General features: G+C 50.2%; 1 protein-coding gene across 7 annotated transcripts in view; it reads right to left on the bottom strand.

The window, feature by feature from the left end:
* Positions 1-22,422, bottom strand: part of LOC137440552 (melanopsin-like) — a 39,123-nt gene that overhangs the window by 11,660 nt on the left and 5,041 nt on the right. For 3 of the 7 annotated variants that reach the window (XM_068136774.1, XM_068136773.1, XM_068136775.1), the window contains exons 2-7: positions 14,880-15,022; positions 11,755-11,888; positions 9,288-9,491; positions 7,708-7,879; positions 4,830-4,985; positions 4,020-4,127 (exon numbers count right to left, since the gene is read on the bottom strand). In XM_068136774.1, coding sequence (XP_067992875.1) covers positions 4,020-4,127; positions 4,830-4,985; positions 7,708-7,879; positions 9,288-9,491; positions 11,755-11,888; positions 14,880-15,013 — 908 coding nt within the window. In that variant the 5' untranslated portion in view covers positions 15,014-15,022. Of the gene's footprint in view, positions 1-4,019; positions 4,128-4,829; positions 4,986-7,707; positions 7,880-9,287; positions 9,492-11,754; positions 11,889-14,879; positions 15,023-16,922; positions 16,964-22,422 lie in introns of those variants that run through there. The other 4 variants (XM_068136772.1, XM_068136777.1, XM_068136776.1 and 1 more) reach the window with 3 other exon arrangements.

Raw genomic sequence — 22,422 nt, 5'->3', positions numbered from 1 at the left:
GGGAGTGATAGGACTAGGGGGAATGGAATGAAGCTGGAGGTGGGGAGATTCAGGCTGGAGGGGAGGAGGAAGTTCTTCCCCATGAGAGTGGTGAGACCCTGGAATGGGTTGTCCAGGGAGGTGGTTGGGGCCCCATCCCTGGAGGTGTTTAAGCCCAGGCTGGATGAGGCTGTGGCCAGGCTGATCTAGTGTGGGGTGTCCCTGCCCATGGCAGAGGGGTTGGAACTAGATGATCCTTGTGGTCCCTTCCAACCCTGACTGATACTGTGATACTATGATACTGATACTATGAAAGTGGCTTCTGGGCCTTGCAAAGAGCCTAAAAGAGCTGTGTGGGTAAGTAGGATCTTGAAGCTCATGACTTAATTGAACCAGAAAGGTTTCAGGTTAGCTGGTACAGAGGCCTTCACTGTGCAAAGGCACAGGATGAGCATTAAAAAGGAAGGAGAAGAGGTCCACAAGACTCAGATTTTGTTACTCATTTGTGCTGTGGGATCCCAGAGAACAGAGCACAGAGGGATGATCTAGACCCCAAGGAACTTGAAACCTGCCTTATTCATTAAATAATGATCTCAATGATAGCTCTGTGGATCTATTCCTCCTGGCCCTATGTGGAGCAGAAGAGCCCCAAAGCTTTTCCTGCCAGCTTTATATTCCCAGCTGAGAAGGTGAACCACTACTCTCAGACATAGACATCAGTCTGCCACAGTCTTACTGAGGATGTGAACTACTCAAATTGCCTTCTCTCCAGAGAAGGAGACTCCACAACCTCTCTGGGCAGCCTGCTCCAGGCCTCTGCCACCCTCACTCTAAAGAAGTTTCTCCTCATGCTGAGCTGAAACCTTCTCCAGTCAAGCTTGTACCTGTTGTTCCCTGTCTTACTGCTGTGCACCACCCAAAAGAGCTTGGCCCCCTCCACTTGATCCCCAGCCCTCAGCTATTGATAGACATTGATCAGATCCCTCTCAGCCTTCTCTTCTCCACACTAAACAGCCCCAGGGCTCTCAGTCTCTCTTCACAGGGGAGATGCTCAAGTCCCCTAAGCATCCTCCTGGCTCTCCCTTGGACTCTCTCCAGCAGGTCTCTGTCTCTCTGGAACTGGGGAGCCCAGAAATGGACACAGGATTTCAGCTGTGGTCTGAGCAGGGCAGAGTGGAGAGGGAGCAGAACCTCCCTAGCCCTGCTGGACACACAGAGTAAAAACTTTCTTCCTTTCATGAATTAAAACCTCACCTACATTGCCTTACACCCTTATATTTGTTACTTCCAGTGATACTTATCAGGAAGATGATGTTTTTTGCTGCTGGTGGGGAGTGAGAGAGCAAGGACTATATATAGACACTGAAACAGGCTGCCCAGGGAGGTGGTGGCAGCCTCATGCCTGGAGGCTTTTGCAGCCAGGCTGGATGTGGCTGTGAGCAACCTGCTGTAGTGTGAGGTGTCCCTGCCCATGGCAGGGGGGTTGGAGCTGGCTGATCCTTGAGGTCCCCTTCCAACCCTGACAGTTCTATGATTCTAAGATGGAGTCAGCTCCAAGGGCACCAGCTCCAACAGCAAGTATTTCCCATCAAAGTATAGATGCTCTCACCACCCCCTGGGTGTGTTTCCAGCAGCCTTCTGAAAACCTCTGCCTGTTCTGAGAGCTATAATCGTCACACATCAAACTCTCCGAACAGGGAGTTCTGTTTCCAGCTCCTAAACCCTAATTTTCAGGCCATCTAAACCGGTAGCTTGTCCACTCCTGGGGGGAGACAGAGCTCCTCGCGGTGGCAAACTCTGCCCCCTAGTGGCACTTAGACATCCAGCACCTTAGACATCTAGAATCTTACCAAGGTCATCTCTCACCCTTTGATGCAGCAGCCCTTTGGGGTAGATAAGCTTCGAAAGACTTGCAAAATGATCTATTGAAAAGCTCCCCTTGAGCCGGCAGAGCCCGCATGCAGCCCAGAAGGCCAACTGTATCCTAGAATGCAGCAGGAGGAGTGTGGCCAGCAGGGCAAGAGAAAGGATTCTCCCCCTTACTCTGCTCTGCTGAGACCCCACCTCCAATACTGCCTCCAGTTCTGGTGTCCCCACTGTAAGAGGGACATAGATCTGCTGGAACAAGTCCAGAGGAAGGCCACAAAGATGATTCAGGGGCTGGAACACCGCTGCTATGAGGACAGGCTGAGGGAACTGGGATTGTTCAGCCTGGAGAAGACTCCAGGAGGATACCTTCCAACACCTGAAGGAAACTTACAGGAAGGCTGCAGAGGGACTTACAAGGATAAGGGGAATGGATTAAATTGAAGGAGAATAGGTTTAGATTGGATCTTAGGAAGAAATTGCTCACCAGGAGGCTGGCAAGACTCTGGAATAGATTGTCCAGAGAGGTTGTGGCTGCCCCCTCCCTAGAGCTGTTGAAGGCCAGGTTGGATGGAGACTTGAGTAAGCTGGGCTAGTGGAGAGGTGTCCCTGCCCATGGCAGGGAGGTTGGATTGGATGACCTCTAAGGTCTCTTCCAGCCTAAGCCATTCTCTGATTCTATGATATGCTGAAGTTCTGCTACAAGTATTTCCCCTTCTGTACAATCAAGTGCTGTTCACTGCAAGTGCTTTGAAAACACATTGCATACAGCCATGGCAGAAAATGGCAAACTCCAAGGTTTACCTTTCTTGTGAAGTATAGCTTCTTCTGAGTATATCACTGTGAGTTGTAGAGACAAACCCCCAAAATATTTAGGAGCCCACATAATGCTGGAGATAGGGCTGAGAACACAATGGAGCTGAGGAGTTCACACTGACATTATCACAGAATGTTAGGGGGCTGGAAGGGACCTCCAAAGCTCATCCAGTCCAACCCCCCTGCCAGAGCAGGAGCACACAGAACAGATCACACAGGAACACATCCAGCTGGGGTTGGAATGTCTCCAGAGAGGGAGAGTCCACAACCACCCTGGGCAGCCTCTTCCAGGGCTCTGTTACCCTCACAGGGAAATAGTTTCTTCTTCTTCTTTCCATGGCACTTCCTCTGCCTCAGCTTCCACCACTGCCCCTTGTGCTGGCATTGGGCATCCCCCAGCAGAGCCTGGCTCCAGCCTCTGGGCACTCACCCTGCACATCTTTATCAACAGCAATGAGGTCACCCTCAGGCTCCTCCTCTCCAAGCTACAGAGCCCTCAGCTCCCTCAGGCTCTCCTCATAAGGAAGATGTTCCTCTCCTTTAATAATTTTTGTGGCTCTGTGCTAGACTCTTTCAAGCAGTTCCCTTTGGTCCTTCTTGAGCTGAGTGGCCCAGAACTGGACACAATACTCCAGATGAGGCCTCAGCAGGGCACAGTAGTTTATAGTAGAGTATTTTAGAACGGTCTGGTTTATTTCTTCGAAGGCAAGCACTTCTTGACCCAAGTTAGCAAGCCTGGGAGTGAAAACAAGAAGCATTTTCAGCAGAACTGGAAAACTTCCTTACTTGCAGGGAGCTCTGTCTAGATCCCCAGCTTCCTACAGCTCTCACCTCACACAGAGCTTCCCCGAACATGCTCTTTGCTTCTTACAGAGCTGCTCCCAAAGGCCAGCAACTTTTGTTACATGAAGTTCTGAAGCTGGTGTGATGCGAATAACTCAGGAAATCAACCCCTGAACAAATTGGGTGCTCCTGTGAGCTCTCTGAGCCTCCCTTCTTGGTGCCTGTTATGCAGAGAGTGGTCTTCTGCGGCTGTCCTTGATGTGGTGGAAGAGGCCTCTGAGAATCACCTCCTCCTCTGGGGTGCTGAGCAGGCTTGTGAGGGCCAAGAAAGAGGACTGTTCTGCAGTGTTGGCCACCCCTGAGGCCACAGCTGGAGCTTTCACATGCTCTCTGGTCTGCCCTGCACCCGTTGTACACAGTGCAGCGGCTGAACACCCACATCCCATCAGCGGGTGGCCAAGGAGGGGGCAGGCATCACATGGGGTGAGGCTGAGGGAATGAGGGTATTTGATTGTAACCCCCCTCCCTCCCCATGTGCAGGAGCAGTTCTAGACATACCCACATGTGTACTGTACCTGTATCTTGGGTGAATGATGGCATATATGATGGGGTTGTAGATGGCAGAGGCTTTGGCAATAACTGCTGGCACAGATTTGGAATATGGCGTTAGGGTGCTGCCTTGACTAAAACAAAGCAAAAACATTACACACAGCTGTGCCATGGGTTACTGGGGTCCTGCTGTGACCTCTTGAGAAGAAACATTCTTGCAACCCAGTCATTCATTCACTCATTCACTCATTCCTTCCTTCTTTCCTCAGATGAAAGGCTTGCATTTGCCAGCGAGCACATTCATTTGGAGAAGATGAAAGGCATGCAGGTCATTGGTTAGCTGTTTGAGGATGACCATCAACACAAATAATCACAGAAATGCTCAGGTTGGAACAGACCCTCAGGATCACCAAGTCCAGCCCAGAACCCTACTCTACAAGGGTCACCCCTAAACCAGAGCCCCAAGCACCACATCACAAGGGTTGAAGGAAGACAGGAGCTCAGATGAAATTATCAGAGGCAGCATTGTATGCTGGAAGCCTCTTGAGAGAAGAGGTTTTAGGAGGAAAAAAGATAACTCCTCCAATTCACACACAACAAAGCATCATGGGGGAGTGGAGAAAAAATGAAAGTGCACCAAAAATGCAGAGAAAAAGTCATAAAGGTTTTAAAATACAGAAACAAACAGCCCCTTTGGTGGCTTTATCCCCACGGACACAGTGAAGCCTGCAGTATCACCCCTAATGCAATAGCTATTCAAAAACCTTTCCAAAGGGAGATCCCCTGGCAGGTAACAGGAAGCAGCATAGTCATATTCAGATTGCATTTCCACTTACCCTGCCCACGCAATCAAGGTGACACAGGCATATGGAGACCAGGACAAGACATACACAATGATGACCACAAAAGCAATTTTTGCCAGCTTCCATTCATTCCTCATGGACTGAGAGAGGTAGGATCTGCGGCTGCAGGATCCCAGCCTCTGAACATCTCTGTGAGGGGAGAAACATGACAGGTATGTCATAGAATTGTCAGGCTTGGAAGGGACCTCAAGGATCAGCCAGTTCCAACCCCCTGCCATGGCCAGGGACACCTCACACTACAGCAGGTTGCTCACAGCCACATCCAGCCTGGCTGCAAAAACCTCCAGGCATGAGGCTGCCACCACCTCCCTGGGCAACCTGTGCCAGTCTCTCACCACCCTCATGGGGAAAAACTTCTTCCTAACATCCAATCTCAATATACCCATTTCCAGTATTTTTTCCCATTCCCCCCAGTCCTATCACTCCCTGGCACCCTCAAAAGTCCCTCCCCAGCTTTCTTGTAGCCCCCATCAGATACTGGAAGGCCACAAGGTCTCCTCAGAGCCTTCTCTTCTCCAGACTGAGCAGTCTGTCCTCATAGAAGAGGTGCTCCAGCCCTCTGCTCATCCTCCTGGCCCTTCTCTGGACACCTTCCAGCACCTCCAGATCCTTCCTCTAATAGAACTGGACACAGTGCCCCAGGTGTGGTCTCAGATGAGTGGAGTAGAGAGGGAGAATCCCCTCCCTGGCCCTGCTGGCCACATTTCTCTTGCTGTAGCCCAGGCTCTGCTTGGCTCTCTGGGCTGCAAGTGCTCACTGCTGGCTCCTGTTGAGCTTCTCATCCCCTAGCACTCCCAAGGCCTTTTCTTCAGGGCTGCTCTCAAGCCTGTCCCTGCCCAGCCTGTATCAGTGCCTGGGATTGCCCTGACCCAGCTGCAGGACCTTGCCCTTGGTCTGGTTGAACCTCATGAGGTTGTCATAAGCCCAGCTCTGCAGCCTGTCCTGGTCCCTCTGGATGGATCTCTTCCCTCCAGTGTGTCAGCAGGAGGGTGAAAAAATGAGGACCAACATCTCTAAAATCACAGAATTGTTAGGTTTGGAAGAGACCTCAAGGCTCAGCCAGTTCCAACCCCCCTGCCATGGGCAGGGACGCCTCACACTACAGCAGGGTGCCCAGAGCCCAGCAATATGCCAGATTAAGCAGATTTAATCTTTCTGTGCTCTAACTTTCTTTTGTCCTCTGATAGTTAAAACTCCAAATGATAATTAGTGCAGTGGAATGCTCCAGGCATTCTGTCTGAGGTTGGTTTGGGTGTGTGACTGAGCCAGCAGCCCCCCTGGGATTCCAGGACAGGACTGCTGTTGGCCTTCTCCTAACACACGTTGGATTTCAGGTTGGGAGATGAAAAAATTCATATTTTTTGCTCTTTGTTGCTCTCAGAGGTGGAGAAAAGTGGGCATAAAAATCAAATCTTGTGGTCTTTCCTTTTCAAGGGAGAAACAGTTCCAGCTCACAAGGTAGGATGTGCTGGAATACTACTTGCCCAAAATGGTTGCAGGGACATTTTTACTTCCTTGCAAGTTTATTCACTGGAGAATACTATTTTAAGGGCGGGGGGGGGGGGGGGGGGGGGAGGGATTACAACAGGCAGCCTTAATAGTTTTGGCAAAACCAAAAGTGTCATGAAATTCTCTTCTCACATCCGCCAATCAAGCCCAGAAAGTGAGCTTGATGTCTTAGTGAGCAAAGAGCAGAGAGAAAGTGAGCTTGATGTGTTAGTGAGCAAAGGGCAGAGGGAAATCTTGTGGCCACTCTGGGTCACAGGTATGCAGGACACCATTGTCTGAAGGATGCATTCTTTGCTTGCTCCTTTGCTTGGTGTCAAGCATGGATGCACAAAGCACAGCAGGACACAGCATTTTAGGCATACAGCTAAACGTGATGGTGGTTGGGGCCCTGTCACTGGATGTGTTTAAGCCCAGGCTGGATGAGGCTCTGGCCAGGCTGATCTAGTGTGGGGTGTCCCTGCCTATGGCAGGGGGGTTGGAACTAGAGGATCCTTGTGGTCCCTTCCAACCCTGACTGATACTATGATGTTAAAGGACATTGCTTAGCACCAGGGGTGGTAGAGTTAGGTAATGGTTGCACTTGATTTTGAAACTGTTGTCCAACTGAAAGGATTCTAGGACTGGGAAAATGTAATTGAGCCTTGTGAAGCCAAATGACTTCCACAACTACCTGCAGACAGGCACAGAGGAAAGCCACTGGGGGCTGATAATGCTGCCAGCAGCAGCAAGGATGGTGCTGGCTCAGACCAAAGTCATTAGGAGAAAGCTAACTGACAGAACCAAGTTCCTTTCCAGAGCTTCTATTGCCAAGTACAGACCAAGAGCTTGGAAAACAGCCTGAGCCCTAACAAGCACAACCAGATGTTGTGCACACAGCTGAGATGCTTGAGTGAAGCACAACGTTTTGTGGGATGCCCACCTTAATTGAAACTGTCAGAAACACATGAGGGACATTATGCTTAGAGGGCAGCTCAAAGGCGATGATGGTCCATTGATACATGGGGTTGGAAGCTGTGCTGGACTGCACAAGGACTATATCCTCCTTGTATTACAAAGCTGAAATGCAAACAACCAAAGCTAGCAGATTAGCTGATGCCCTGTTAATTACCACGCTCTGGGATAAAGCTGTGGCCGCCAAAGGCTTCTTTCCCTCCTCCAAAATACATGCATCCATCCCAGCTTTTACACTGACAAAAGCAGCTCTCCTTTCACTCTTCCTGATGTGGCAGCTCATTTCCAAATGGAATTCAGGTTAATTTCTGATTCAGGCTTTTTGCAGCTAAAGAAAATCTTCTAATGCAAGGGGAAAAGGAGATTGCCTCCTTTCAGCTACATTGCTTACCTGCCAGTACGTCTGATGGCCAGGAACATAAACAGATAGCAATGGAATATTATTATCAGGGGAATAAAAAACACACAGCAGCATAAAATCATGGTGTAACTCCTGTTGGCCGGGGAGTAGGTTACATAGTCCCACGTACAGGATATCATCAAACCCTCAGGCACATAAGAACCTATGAAAGACATAGAATCATAGAATCAATAAGGTTGGAAAAGACCTCAGACATCATCAAGCCCAACCTGTCACCAAACACCTCCTGAAAACTAAACCATGGCTCCAAGGGCCACATCCAAGCCTTTCTTGAACACCTCCAGGGATGGGGACTCCACCACCTCCCTGGGCAGCACATCTCAATGGCCAATCTCTCTTTCAGGGAAGAACTTTCTCCTCACCTCCAGCCTAAACCTCCCCTGGCACAGCTTGAGACTGTGTCCTCTTGTTCTGGTGCTGCTTGCCTGGGATAAGAGACCAACCCCCACCTGGCTACAATCTCCCTTCAGGCAGCTGTAGAGAGCAAGAAGGTCTCCCCTGAGCCTCCTCTTCTCCAGGCTAAGCAACCCCAGCTCCCTCAGCCTCTCCTCACAGGGCTGTGCTCCAGACCCCTCCCCAGCTTTGTTGCCCTTCTCTAGACACGTTCAAGTGTCTCAATGTCCTTCTTAAATTATTCACACATGCACCATGCTGATCCAACAACTGAGCACTTCAAATAAACATTATACTACCTGGGATCATAGAATTGTTAGGTTTGGAAGGGACCTCAAGCATCATCCTGTTACAATAAGCCTGCCATGGGCAGGGATACCTCACACTACAGCAGGTTACCCAGAGCCACATCCAGCATGGCCTTAAAAACCCCAAGGGGTGAGGGTGCCACCACCTCCCTGAGCAACCTATGCCTGTGTCTCACCACCCTCATGGGGAAGAATTTTTTCCTAACATCTAATCTAAATCTCCCCTCCTCTAGCATGGATCCATTCCCCACAGTTGTGTAATTACCTGAAACCCTAAAGTCCCTCCCCAGCTGTCTCATAGGCTCCCTTCAGATACTTGAAGGCCACAATAAGGTCTCTTCAGAGCCTTCTCCAAACAGAACAACCACAGAATTGAACCCCAAGTTTCTCAGCTTGTTCCAATAGCAGCTTTCTTGTAGCCCCCTTCAGATACTGGAAGGCCACAATTAGGTCTCCTCAGAACCTTCTCCAGACTGAACAGCCCCAACTCCCTCAGTCTGTCTCCATAGCAGAGCAGCTCCAGCCCTCTTATCGTCCTTTCCAGCATCTCCAGATCCTTCCTGTCCTAGGGGCTCCAGAACTGGACAGAGCTCCAGCTGTGGTCTCAGCAGAGTGGAGCAGAGGGGCAGAATCCCCTCCCTGGCCCTGCTGGCCACACTCCTCTTGCTGCAGCCCAGGCTCTGCTTGGCTCTCGGGGCTGTAGTTGGTTACACAGCATGACAACCAACCACGGATGGTGGCCAGGCAGCCACCGAGGAATTTCTCAAAGCACTGAGTTTTTAAGCCCCTGAGCGAGGCTGAAAGAGAGCATGGAGGGAAGAGCAGAAGAGAGAGAAGGAGGTGACGTACTCCAGCCCAAGAGGGGAGCCACGCTCCACCCCAGGGAGTAGAGCCAGACGAGAGCGATGAGCTGCAGGGTGCGCTTCTTGGAGCTCCAGCGGATGGATCGCAGAGGGTTGGTGATCACCAGGTAGCGGTCCAGGGCAATGGCCAACAGCGTCATCATCGAGGTGATGCCGAAGAGCGCCCCGCAGAAGGCGTACGCCTTGCAGCCTGAAGCAGAAAGCCGCCCTGTCAGGCACTGCATCCAGACAGAAGCATGGCTTCCCTCACAGCATGGCACAATAGACTTCCCATTTAGATTAAATCACAGACTTGTCAGGGTTGGAAGGGACCTCAAGGATCAGCCAGTCCCAACCCCCCTGCCATGGCCAGGGACACCTCACACTACAGCAGGTTGCTCACAGCCACACCCAGTCTGGCTGCAAAAACCTCCAGGCATGAGGCTGCCACCACCTCCCTGGGCAACCTGTGCCAGTCTCTCACCACCCTCATGGGGAACAACTTCCTCCTCACATCCAATCTGAATCTACCCATGTCTAGTTTTGCTCCATTCCCCCCAGTCCTATCCCTCCCTGACACCCTCAAAAGCCCCTCCGCAGCTTTCTAGGAGCCCTCTTCAGATACTGTAAGGCCACAATCAGGTCTCCTTGGAGCCTTCTCCTCTTCAGACTGAACAACCCCAACTCCCTCAGTCTGTCTTCATAGGAGAGCAGCTCCAGCCCTCTGCTCCTCCTCATGGCCCTTCTCTGGACACCTTCCAGCACCTCAGATCCTTCCTGTACTGGGGACTCCAGGGCTAGACACAGTGCTCCAGGTGTGGTCTCAGCAGAGTGGAGCAGAGGGGGAGAATCCCCTCCCTGGCCCTGCTGGCCACACTTCTCTTTTTCCCCTGTCTCAAGACTTCAAGCCCACTAGAAGATTTGTTGTTGTTTTTAGGCTCATAATGTCACAAATGTGAATAAATCACAACCATGCATTTAACAAGTCCTGCTCTCCACTGTGGGCTCTGACTGTGTTCTTTCTGTCAGTGGAAAACTGCCTCAAAGAAAAATCCAATCTGATTCAATGTACATTTTCCTGGCCTGCTGCCCAACCTATCGACCTTACCAGGCTGCTGCAGACATCTGTCTGGTCATGATAGAGGAGCATTTCACAAAATGACTTTGGTTTATGGAGCTTAAAAAAACAGAAGCAGTTTAAATTTGATGACCAGCTCAGAGAGATAGCTCCAGCTCCTACAATTAATATAGAATCACAGAATTAAATGGGTTGGAAAAGACCTTTGAGATCATCAGGTCCAACCTATCAGCCAACACCATCTAATCAACTAAACCATGGCACCAAGCACCCCATACAGGCTCTTCCTAAACACCTCAATCAACTGGACAGATGGGCAGAATCCAACAGGATGGCATTCTACAAATCCAAGTGCCAGGTGCTGCACTTTGGACACAACAACCCCATGCAGAGCTACAGGCTGGGGTCAGAGTGGCTGGAGAGCGGCCAAATAGAGAGGGACCTGGGGGACAGCTGTGTAAACATGAGCCAGCAGTATGCCCAGGTGGCCCAGAGGGCCAATGGCATCCTGGCCTGCATCAGGAACAGTGTAGCCAGGAAGGAGTTGGTCTCTTCTCTCTAGCAACTTCCCCTGGCACAGCTTGAGACTATGTCCTCTTGTTCTGGTGCTGGTTGCCTGGGAGAAGAGACCAACCCCTACCTGGCTACAACCTCCCTTCAGGGAGTTGGAGACAGCAAGAAGGTCTCCCCTGAGCCTCCTCTTCTCCAGGCTAAGCAACCCCAGCTCCCTCAGCCTCTCCTCACAGGGCTGTGCTCCAGACCCCTCCCCAGCCTTGTTGCCCTACTCTGGACACCTTCATGTCTCTCAATGTCCTTCTTAAACTGAGGAGCCCAGAACTGGACACAGGACTCAAGGTGTGGCCTAACCAGTGCTGAGTCCAGGGCACAATGACTTCCCTGCTCCTGCTGGCCACACTGTTCCTGATGCAGGCCAGGATGCCATTGGTTCTCCTGACTGCCAGGGCACACTGCTGGCTCATGTTCAGCCTACCATCGACCAGTACCCCCAGGTCCCTCTCTGCCTGGCTGCTCTCAGCCACTCTGACCCCAGCCTGTAGCTCTGCATGGGTTTGCTGTGGCCAAAGTGCAGCACCTGGCACTTAGGTACATTTATGTCTTAATAAAACATTTCTACCCATAGCATCTGCCCTTACAAGCTAAAGAGTAATGTGAGAACACCTTGATGCTGACTCCTCTCTTTCCCAAATAAATGAGATTAACCAACCCCCTGACACAAACGCTGTGCTACCACGCAGCCTGATGATGTCGAGACCCCAGGCTGTCACTCCAGAACCTGGTGCTGCTCTTTCCATAGTACAAACCAAGACTGTCATGGCTAAAATAGGTTGCAGAGAGGGTAGAGCTGCTGAGGTACAAATGAGAGTTGAAAAAGTACCTATGTCTCCGAGTATCCACTTTCTGTGCAAGCTGTTGACAAAGCACATGGGTGCCTGAGAAGCCGACATCAGGAAGTCACTCACAGCTAAGTTCATGATAAAGTAGTTTTGGGGTGTCCTCAGCTTCTTGTTGCTTGAAAACATGAGAAACATGATTTTAAGGAGAGGAAGTGAACAGCCAAATTTCTGGCTTGTCTTACTAGCATAAATTAATGCTGTCCAGGTTGGAAATCATAGAATTGTCAGGGTTGGAAGGGACCTCAAATTCCAGCTCATCCGGTTCCAAACCCCATGCCATGGGCAGGGACACCTCACACTACAGCAGGTTGTTCACAGCCACATCCAGCCTGGCCTTAAAAACCTCCAATGATGGTGACTGCATCACCTCCCTGGCCAGCACATCCCAATGGCCAATCTCTCTTGCTGGGAAAAAATTTCTTCCTAACATCCAGCCTAAACCTCCCCTGGCACAGCTTGAGACTGTGTCCTCTTGTTCTGGTGCTGGGTGCCTGGGAGAACAGACCAACCCCCACCTGGTTACAACCTCCCTTCAGGGAGTTGGAGAGAGCAAGAAGGTCTCCCCTGAGCCTCCTCTTCTCCAGGCTAAGCAACCCCAGCTCCCTCAGCCTCTCCTCACAGGGCTGTGCTCCAGACCCCTCCCCAGCTTTGTTGCCCTTCTCTGGACACCTTCCAGCATCTCAACATCTTTCCTAAACTGAAGGGCCCAGAATTGGACACAGGACTCAAGGTGTGACCTAACCAGTGCTGAGTACAGGGGCAGAATGACCTCCCTGCTCCTGCTGGCCACACTGTTCCTGATTGTGACCGTTTGAGGCTGTCCCCTTAAGAAAGGGAATATGGTGGTCGGATGTTTGTAAACGAAACGACGGATCTAAACTAATTTCATTGGTAGATTGGGAGGAAGCACCTTCTGAACTGGGAGTGCAGCAGAGTATCCTGGGCATTCCTGCACTTTTCTGGTCAGTCTGTCTTCCCCTCCTCCGGTGGCTTGCAGCTCGCTGCTTCTGGACTTTCGGCCAGACTCGGCCTTGGGAAGAGATAAGAACTTTCTAACACGTAACGGCCTAACTGCTTCTAATTAATCACTGCTCTTTTCTCTCTTTCTAACCCTCTCTGGGGAAAGGGGGAGAGAAGGGGGAGCTGAGGTGGAGAACCCCCTCAGCAGAGGGGGGAACTCTCATTTCTGTGCTACTTTATTGTATATTTTTGTATATATTGTAAATATTGTAAATTCTGTATATTCCCCTGCATATCCTGTATTGCTTTGTAAATATACAGCACCCACTGCTTTGCTAATTCAGCTGTGAGTTTTTTTTCTTCACTTTCTGGGGGGAGGAGAAGGCATGGCCTTTCCCTTCCAACCCCTCGACACTAATGCAAGCCAGAGTGCCACTGGCCTTCTTGGCCACCTGGGCACACAGCTGGCTCATGTTCAGCCTGCTTTCAACCAGTACCCCTGGGAGGAAATTCCCACTTGGTTCATATCCTCACTGGTGTCTCTAGCCTTGTAAGGCCCTCTGCATCAACATGCATGATGACAGCAAGCAGGCAAGGGGGGAGAACTTCAACATCCAGCATCACAGTGCGAGACAAAAGGCAGCTATTTAGTTCTTTGTTTGTTTGTTTTTGCCATGGATTTTTTTGCATGCTCTGGCTTTGGCTTTAGCAGCTTTGGCTGCCTACTGCAGTGCCAGAATCCAAGCCCACAGACAAACTGACAGAAATGTCATGATCTGCCTGAAGCAGGGAATACCCTGATGCCATGAGCTCATTTTTCAGTTGATCTGGATGCTGTGTCAGCAGTGTGCCCAGGTGGCCAAGAAGGCCAAGGGCATCCTGGCCTGCATCAGGAACAGTGTGGCCAGCAGGAGCAGGGAAGTCATTGTGCCCTGTGCTCAGCACTGGTTAGGCCACACCTTGAGTACTGTGTCCAGTTCTGAGCCCCTCAGTTTAAGAAGGATATTGAGACACTTGAAGGTGTCCAGAGAAGGGCAAAAAAGCTGGGGAGGGGTCTGGAGCATAGCCCTGTGAGGAGAGGCTGAGGGAGCTGGGGTTGCTTAGCCTGGAGAAGAGGAGGCTCAGGGGAGACCTCATTGCTCTCTCCAACTCCCTGAAGGGAGGTTGTAGCCAGGTGGGGGTTGGTCTCTTCTCCCAGGCAAGCAGCACCAGAACAAGAGGACACAGTCTCAAGCTGTGCCAGGGGAGGTTCAGGCTGGAGGTGAGGAAGAAGTTCTTCCCAGAAAGAGTAATTGGCCATTGGGATGTGCTGCCCAGGGAGGTGGTGGAGTCACCGTCACTGGAGGTGTTCAATAAAGAATTGGATGTGGCACTTGAAGCCATGGTTTAGTTAGTCATGAGGTGTTGGGTGACAGGTTGGACTTGGTGATCTCTGAGGTCTTTTCCAGCCTTATTGACTCTATGATGATTCTGAGATTTTGCCAAGTATTTCTGCAAATTCTACAGGATGAATGGAGAGGTCTTGCAACAGGCTAAATACAGCTTCTGTCATTAAACACATTAGACTCTTCTTTAAACATTGAGAATTGTTCGCAGAACAAGGGGTTTGCTTTCTCATTTACTTTGACTTCTTAAACCCTGAGGAATTTACACTGATGTTATCACAGACTCAGTGTGCTAGGGGCTGGAAGGGACTTTAGAGGATCATCCAGTCCAACCCCCCTGCCAGAGCAGGAGCACCTAGAGCAGGTCACACAGGAACACATCCAGGTGGGGTTGGAATATCTCGAGAGAGAGAGACTCCACAACGCCCCTGGGCAGCCTCTTCCAGGCCTCTGTCACCCTCATAGGAAAAAAGTTTTTCCTCCTGTTTCCGTGGAACTTCCTCTGCCTCAGCTTCCACCACTGCCCCTTGTGCTGGCATTGGGCAGCACCCAGCAGAGCCTGGCTCCAGCCTCTGGGCACTCACCCTGCACAGCTTTATAAGTTACCAGTGATGTACAAGGATTTGTGGGGGAGGAGAATGCTTTTCCCCCTCATTTGCTTGGAGATTTAATTCAAGAGGGAACCACAGTGCAGAGCATCTGCACACAGGCACGTGTGAACCCCATGGCCAGCCAGATCACCCTCAAAGGATGTTTTGTACCTGTAAAATGCGTAGAGAACCAGGAGATTTCCAATCATGCCAATGGAGCCAATAACAAGCACACAGGTTCCCACAGTGTAGAGTACATAGTCAGGGATCTCTGCCTTGCTCACAGTGTGTGGCTGGGTTCCCATGTTCAAATCCTGAATGGAAAACAGACAGAAGAATAAAACTTAGCCCCTTCAGGACATTTATTCCAGAGGACACACACTAAGCCCTTTGAAGCAAGGCAGAGCATTGGCTTCCACAGCTTGTGCAAAGCAAATACACACCTCTGAGCTCTTTTAACATGTCCTGTTATCAAGTTTCTCTCCAGCAGACATCATTTCTTCAACAGTGCATATTTATATTAAGAAAAGCACCAGTGGGGGGTGGAAGGGGTGGGCAAGGAAGTTATGATGATGATGATATGAAAAAGATAAAGATGTGCTAGCATAAATCTTGCTCTGGGTAGCTGACATGTTGGGGACCAGAGATAATGACCACATAGAATCATAGAATTGTCAGGGTTGGAAGGGACCTCAAGGATCAGCCAGCTCCAACCCCCCTGCCATGGCCAGGGACACCTCACACTGCAGCAGGTTGCTCACAGCCACATCCAGCCTGGCTGCAAACACCTCCAGGCATGAGGCTGCCACCACCTCCCTGGGCAACCTGTGCCAGTCTCTCACCACCCTCATGGGGAACAACTTCTTCCTAACATCCAATCTGAATCTACCCATTTCTAGTTTTGCTCCATCCCCCCCAGTCCTATCACTCTCTGACACCCTCAAAAGTCCCTCCCCAGCTTTCATGTAGCCCCCTTCAGATACTGGAAGGCAACAATAAGGATCACTAACAGCAAATACCACACTTACTAACTTGCCCTGCTTTCCCTAGGCTCCCCACCCACTAACTCACAGTGCTCCAAAATTTATCACCCAAGAGGCAGAAGACAAGAGATAAAGCAGCATCAGGAGTATCACCTCTGTGAGCTCAAACACAGTAAATAGCCTTGACACCTCTACCAAGTCTCTGTGTTTGGTACATTGGGGTTTTTAAAACTAATTCAGATTTATCACTGGCTGAATTCAACAGCAGGGCAGAATCACAGAAACATCTGGTTGGAAGAGACCTCCAAGCTCATCCAAGCCCAGCCTTTGACCCATCACTCAAGGCTCAAGACTAAACCATGTCCCTCAGCACCAGCTCCACACGCTGCTTTAACACCTCCAGGGATGGTGACTCCACACATCAGCACATTTTGGTGCTGCACAGCTCAGCAATGTGTGGGGTGTAAGACAAGGCTGACTTTGGCCTGTGGGAGAGGAACTGGGTGACAGAACAGGTCCAAGATCATAGGATGTTAGAGGTTGGGAGGGACCTCCAGAGATCAAGTCCAACCCCCCTGCCAGAGCAGGAGCAGAGAATCCAGCACAGGTCACACAGGAACACATCCAGACAGGGCTGGAAAGGCTCCAGAGAAGGAGACTCCACAACCTCTCTGGGCAGCCTGTTCCAGGGCTCTGAGACCAGCACAGAGACGTTTCTCCTGCTGTTGAGGTGGAACCACCTGTGCTGTAGTTTCCATCAATTTCCCCTTGTCCCATCACAGGCTGCAAATGAGCAGACCCTGTCCCTGTCCCCTCCCTCTTGACCCTCAGCCCTCAGCTATTGATAGACATTGATCAGATGCCCTCTCAGTCTTCTCCTCTCCAGACTGAACAGCCCCAGGGCTCTCAGCCTCTCCTCACCAGGCAGTGCTGCAGTCCCTTCATCATCCTTGTAGCTGTCCCTTGGGCTCTCCAGCAGATCCCTGTCCCTCTTGAACTTGGGAGCCCAGAACTGGATGCAATATTCCAGATGAGGTCTCACCAGGGCAGAGTAGATAGCTATCAGCCTACTGGCAGTATTTAAGATGTCATTTAAAACTCATGAGAGTGGCTTGGGGTTTGTTTGCTTGGTTGGGTTTCTTTCCCCCCCCACTCTTGCTAGGTCCTGATCTCCCCTACTGCTGCTGTGAAAAGAAAGGTGACTTTCTGGCTTCCATTATACCTCATTCACCTGTGGAGTGTACATACTGCAGTTTCATCCTTGCACAACAGTTCAAACTGTGGGCAGTATCTCCTCAACTGTGTGATCCCAGTGGGGTAATCCCTGGGGTGGGGTGCACTCGGTGATAGGGAGTGGATGGTGGGGATGAGCAGTACCTGGAACAACATCCACAAAACAGCAGGTCTGGAGCAGAAGCACTGATGGCAAAGCTGTAAGTTATGTAGTACAAAAAGCTATGGCTACAATGGAGAGAGCTGCTTTCAAGCCTTCTCATCAGTTTGGCAGACTCTACCTGTAGTAGGATGACCACTGCCAACATAACACTTCACTAAAGACACCACCACTGTAAACACAGAATGAAATAAAAGGGAGCATCTGCTGGCATGGGCTGCACCAGCAGGGGTGTCACTAGTATTCACAGTGATTAGGCAGCAAGAAAAGTCACCCTGTGTGGCATTTACACTTGAAGAAATGGGAGGGGTAATGTAAAGAGAGATTGCCCATTGGAATGGGCTGCCCAGGGAGGTGGTGGAGTCACCATTGCTGGAGGTGTTTAAGAAGAGTCTGGATGAGGCACTTGGTGCCATGGTTTAGTTGATTAGATGGTGTTGGGTGGTGGGTTGGACTTGATGATCTCAAAGGTATTTTCCAACCTGGTTAATTCTACATTCTGTAAGACTGAGCGGTGCACAGGGAGGTGGAGATGCAGCTGTGGCTGCTCAGCAGCACCCAGCACTGTCCTTCCAGAGCACGGCTAATTGGGCACACAAATGAACTCCTTTCCTCTTCCCTCAAACCTGATCTTAGCAGGGTCTGTACACTAAATTTTAACCCTGCCTCCACAGAATCACAGAATTAACCAGGTTGGAAAACACCTTTGAGATCATCAAGTCCAACCTATCAGCCAGCACCCTCTAATCAACTAAACCATGGCACCAAGTGCCTCAGCCAGTCTCTTCCTAAACACCTCTAGTGATGGTGACTCCACCACCTCCCTGGGCAGCACATCCCAGTGGTCAATCTCTCTTGCTGGGAAGAATTTCTTCCTAACCTTCAGTCTCAAACGCCCCTGGCACAGCTTGAGACTGTGTCCTCTTGTTCCGGTGCTGGTTGCCTGGGAGAAGAGACCAACCCCCTCCTGGCTACAACCTCCCTTCAGGGAGCTGGAGAGAGCAAGAAGGTCTCCCCTGAGCCTCCTCTTCTCTAGGCTAAGCAACCCCAGCTCCCTCAGCCTCTCCTCACAGGGTTGTGCTCAAGGCCTCTCCCCAGCTTTGTTACCCTTCTCTGGACACCTTCCAGTGCCTCAACATCTTTCCTAAACTGAGGAGCCCAGAGCTGGACACAAGACTCAAGGTGTGGCCTAACCAGTGCTGAGAAAGAAATCACTTTCCACTAGCGGAAAGGTTCTGCCTTCTAGCCTTCACAAAGCACAGACTTGTGACCCATCTCATGCCAGCACACCCTAATGGGAGTGCAGTGATAGCTCAGACTACTGAATCACAGAATTATGGAATCACAGAAAAGTTAACAGAAAGGGGAAAAAATCTTCTACAAAAGCTTTTGGGTTTGGTTTTGGTTTTACTTAACTTATAGCAATGAAATGATATCCAAATAATGAGAGCTGTCTCCTCCTCCTTTCCAGCCGGTCAGATGAATGTGCTGGTCCAAATTTGAGGGAAAGGACAGCTCCTGTTTAATGGGCAGGGGTAGAAAATTCAGGAATGGTTGCATGATTGGCATTAGGTGGGTACTGAGTGTCTAAAGCTTTGATTTTAGTCATGTGTGGTAGTTTTAGGCTATGCCTTTAACATTTTTCACAGCTCTTGAGCAGAAGAGTAGTTAAAATGTAAATAAATCACTCTTGGCTGTGAAAAGGGAAATAAGTATCATTCTACACAATTCCATTGGGGAGATAAGGGACTAAAACTGGCTGTACCAAAACAATTTCCTCTTCTCTTCTCCTCTCAATTCTTCACTCTGGAGAGATATTAACTTGCTTCTGCTTGACCTTGGCTGCATTGCTTTGGTGTTAACATTCCTGTGCTTCTTTCTCCTTTCTTTTGTACAAGGAAGTAGGGGAAGGTGGAAAGGGAGAATTTAATAGCTTCCCCATGTCTTTGGCCAGGGAAGGTCCTAGTAGCTGTCTATTAATTATAGCAATATAATTAATTTAAGAAGGACACTGAGACTCTTGAAGGTGTCCAGAGAAGGGCAACAAAGCTGGGGAGGGGTCTGGAGCACAGCCCTGTGAGGAGAGGCTGAGGGAGCTGGGGTTGCTTAGCCTGGAGAAGAGGAGGCTCAGGGGAGACCTTATGGCTGTCTGCAACTCCCTGAAGGGAGGTTGTAGCCAGGTGGGGCTTGGTCTCTTCTCCTAGGCAACCAGCACCAGAACAAGAGGACACAGTCTCAAGCTGTGCCAGGGGAGGTTCAGGCTGGACGTTAGGAAGAAGTTCTTCCCAGCAAGAGTAATTGGCCATTGGAATGTGCTGCCCAGGGAGGTGGTGGAGTCACCATCACTGGAGGTGTTCAATAAAGAATTGGACGTGGCACTTGGTGCCATGGTTTAGTAGTCATGAGGTGTTGGGTGACAGGTTGGACTTGATGATCTTTGAGGTCTTTTCCAACGTTATTGATTCTATGATTCTGTAATTGCAAATACCTGTAAATATTGTAAATCCTGGATATTTTGTACATATTCCTTGCAGAGTGTAGTTTTGGCTTGTAAGTACAGCTTTCATCTGCTTCCAGCTGGGCTGGGCTGGCAAAGTTAATGATGGGGGAAGAAATGTCAACGACAGGGAAAGCTCAGATCATGGAAGTGATTCACACTGAAATGAGCTTAAGTAAGGGCTTGCTTACATGCGAGATTAATGTGGACTAATGAGGGAGGGAATGAGCAGCACAGCAGCCTCCCTGTGCTGACCTTCCACATGGATTCACAGTCCAGAACTTTGATTTTTGCCTCACCAAAATATGCTGGGAAATTTTAAAGAAAAATTGCAAACAAGACTTAGATGTGATGAGACTGAAGAAATCCACAGGTGCCACCTACCTCCTAGTGCTTGACAAGTCCTTTGGAACAGGTTGCCCAGGGAGGTGGTTGAGACCACCTCTCCTATGAGGAGAGGCTGAGGGAGCTGGGGGTGCTCAGCCTGGAGAAGAGAAGGCTCCAGGGAGACCTAATAGCAGCCTGCCAGTACCTGAAGGGGGCTACAGGAAGGCTGGAGAGAGACTGTTTGCAAAGGCCTGCAGGGACAGGACCAGGGACAATGGCTTCAAACTAGAGCAGAGCAGATTTAAAGTAGCTATTAGGAACAATTTCTTTACCATGAGGGTGGTGGAACACTGGAAGAGGTTGCCTGAGGAGGTGGTTGAGGCTCCTTCCCTGGAGATATTGAGGGTGAGGCTGGATGAGGCCCTGGGCAACCTGATCTAGTTGGGGATGTCCCTGCTGACTGCAGGGAGGTTGGACTGGATGAGCTTTGGAGGTCCATTCCAACCCAGACCATTCTATGATTATGTGATTAGTAATAAAAATTCCCATGGCTTTCTCTAAGTAACCAGAAGCAAAAACAAAACCTGCCAAAAAAAAAACGCCAAAAAAACCCCCACTCCAAATCAACCAACCAACCAAACACCCCCCACCCCCCACCCCAAAACAAACACCACCAGAATCATTCCAGATGATAAACTGGCTTCTGATCCAGCTTGAGCACTATCTACACACTTGTGATCCTGATCATAGAATCAATAAAGTTGGAAAAGGCCTCAGAGATCATCAAGCCCAACCTGTCACCAAACACCTCCTGAAAACTAAACCATGGCTCCAAGGGCCACATCCAAGCCTTTCTTGAACACCTCCAGGGATGGGGACTCCACCACCTCCCTGGGCAGCACATTCCAATGGCCAATCTCTCTTGCTGGGAAGAACTTTTCCCTCACCTCCAGCCTAAACCTCCCCTGGCGCAGCTTGAGACTGTGTCCTCTTGTTCTGGTGCTGGTTGCCTGGGAGAAGAGACCAACCCCCACCTGACTACAACCTCCCTTCAGCAGAGAGCAAGAAGTTCTCCCCTGAGCCTCCTCTTCTCCAGGCTAAGCAACTGCAGCTCCCTCAGCATCTCTACATGCATCCTCCCCAAACAAGCACTGACTTCCAGCTGAGGATGCCCCTGATGACTGCAGATGGGTTTGAACTGGATGACCTTTGGAGGTCCCTTCCCCAGCTGGATCATGTTGCACAGGGCCTCATCCAGCCTCACCTTCAATATCTCCAGGGAAGGAGCCTCAACCACCTCCCTGGGCAACCTCTTCCAGGGTTCCACCACCCTCAGAGTAAAGAGCTTGTTCCTCACATCCAATCTCAATCTGCTCTGCTCTAGTTTGAAGCCATTGTCCCTGGTCCTGTCCCTGCAGGCCTTTGCAAACAGTCTCTCTCCAGCCTTCCTGTAGCCCCCTTCAGGTACTGGCAGGCTGCTATTAGGTCTCCCTGGAGCCTTCCCTATTCCAGGCCAAACACCTCCATTTCCCTCAGCCTGTGCTAGTAGCAGAGCTGCTCCAAGCCCCTGTTGATTTTCATGGCCCTCCTCTGGACCCGCTCCATCAGGTCCATGTCCTTCTTGTATTGAGGGCTCCAGACCTGTACACAGTACTCCAGATGAGGTCTCACAGAGCAGAGCAATGCGCCAGAATCACCTCTCTGGCTCTGCTGGCAGTGCATCTTTTGAGGGTTCCAGACCTGGATCTTCTTCTCATCTCTCACAGGCCTGTGTGTCAACACAGCCAATTCTTTAATGCATCCCCTGAGACACCCACCATACTGCCCCCCTTGGCCATAAAACTCCTTCCAAATGCTCTGAAGCTCTGTGCACATGCACCACAAGTTCCAACATAAGCCATGGATGCTTAGGCAGGCAGGCAGCATGCTGAGCAAATCTGATCAATGCTAACCCCACATTAAAATGCACTGTTACAGTTCAGTGCATATTTGCTTTGGCCACAAAGGGATGGGCAACTGTGAGCAACAAAGCAGCAGGCAGAGATCTCAGAATATAGTTTTAGAGCAGAGTTAGGAGTGATTTCCTTCCACATAAAGAAATATTGCAGTCTTCAGGAAGAAATCATTCCTCTGCTGCAGAAGCAATGCTCTCCATTCATGTGAAATGCATGAAAACTGTTCTGAGAAGCAGGTTTTGCATTTTAAATGGTTGAAAACAACCCCACCTAAATCATCAGCTAGCACCAACTCTTCAATTAAAATCATAGAACCACAGAGTCATCAGGGTTGAAAGGGACCTCAAGGATCATCCAGTGCTGACCCACTACTGTGTCCTCCCTACTCTAGTCATGAGGTCTGCAGTCACAGGTTGGACTTGATGATCTTTGAGGTCTCTTCCAACCTTAGTGATACTGAACTGAACTACTGAACTACTGATCTCTGGGGTGTCCCCCCCCGCAAGGTGGGGGTGGAAGGCCATTTAAAGCAACCTCCCAGCTTCTTGAGGGCATTTGC

This window comes from Melanerpes formicivorus, unplaced genomic scaffold, assembly GCF_026170545.1.
Source record: "Melanerpes formicivorus ecotype bairdi unplaced genomic scaffold, bMelFor1.0.p_v2 SCAF_4, whole genome shotgun sequence".
Lineage (NCBI taxonomy): Eukaryota > Metazoa > Chordata > Aves > Piciformes > Picidae > Melanerpes > Melanerpes formicivorus.
This window is presented reverse-complemented; position numbering and strand designations above follow the sequence as displayed.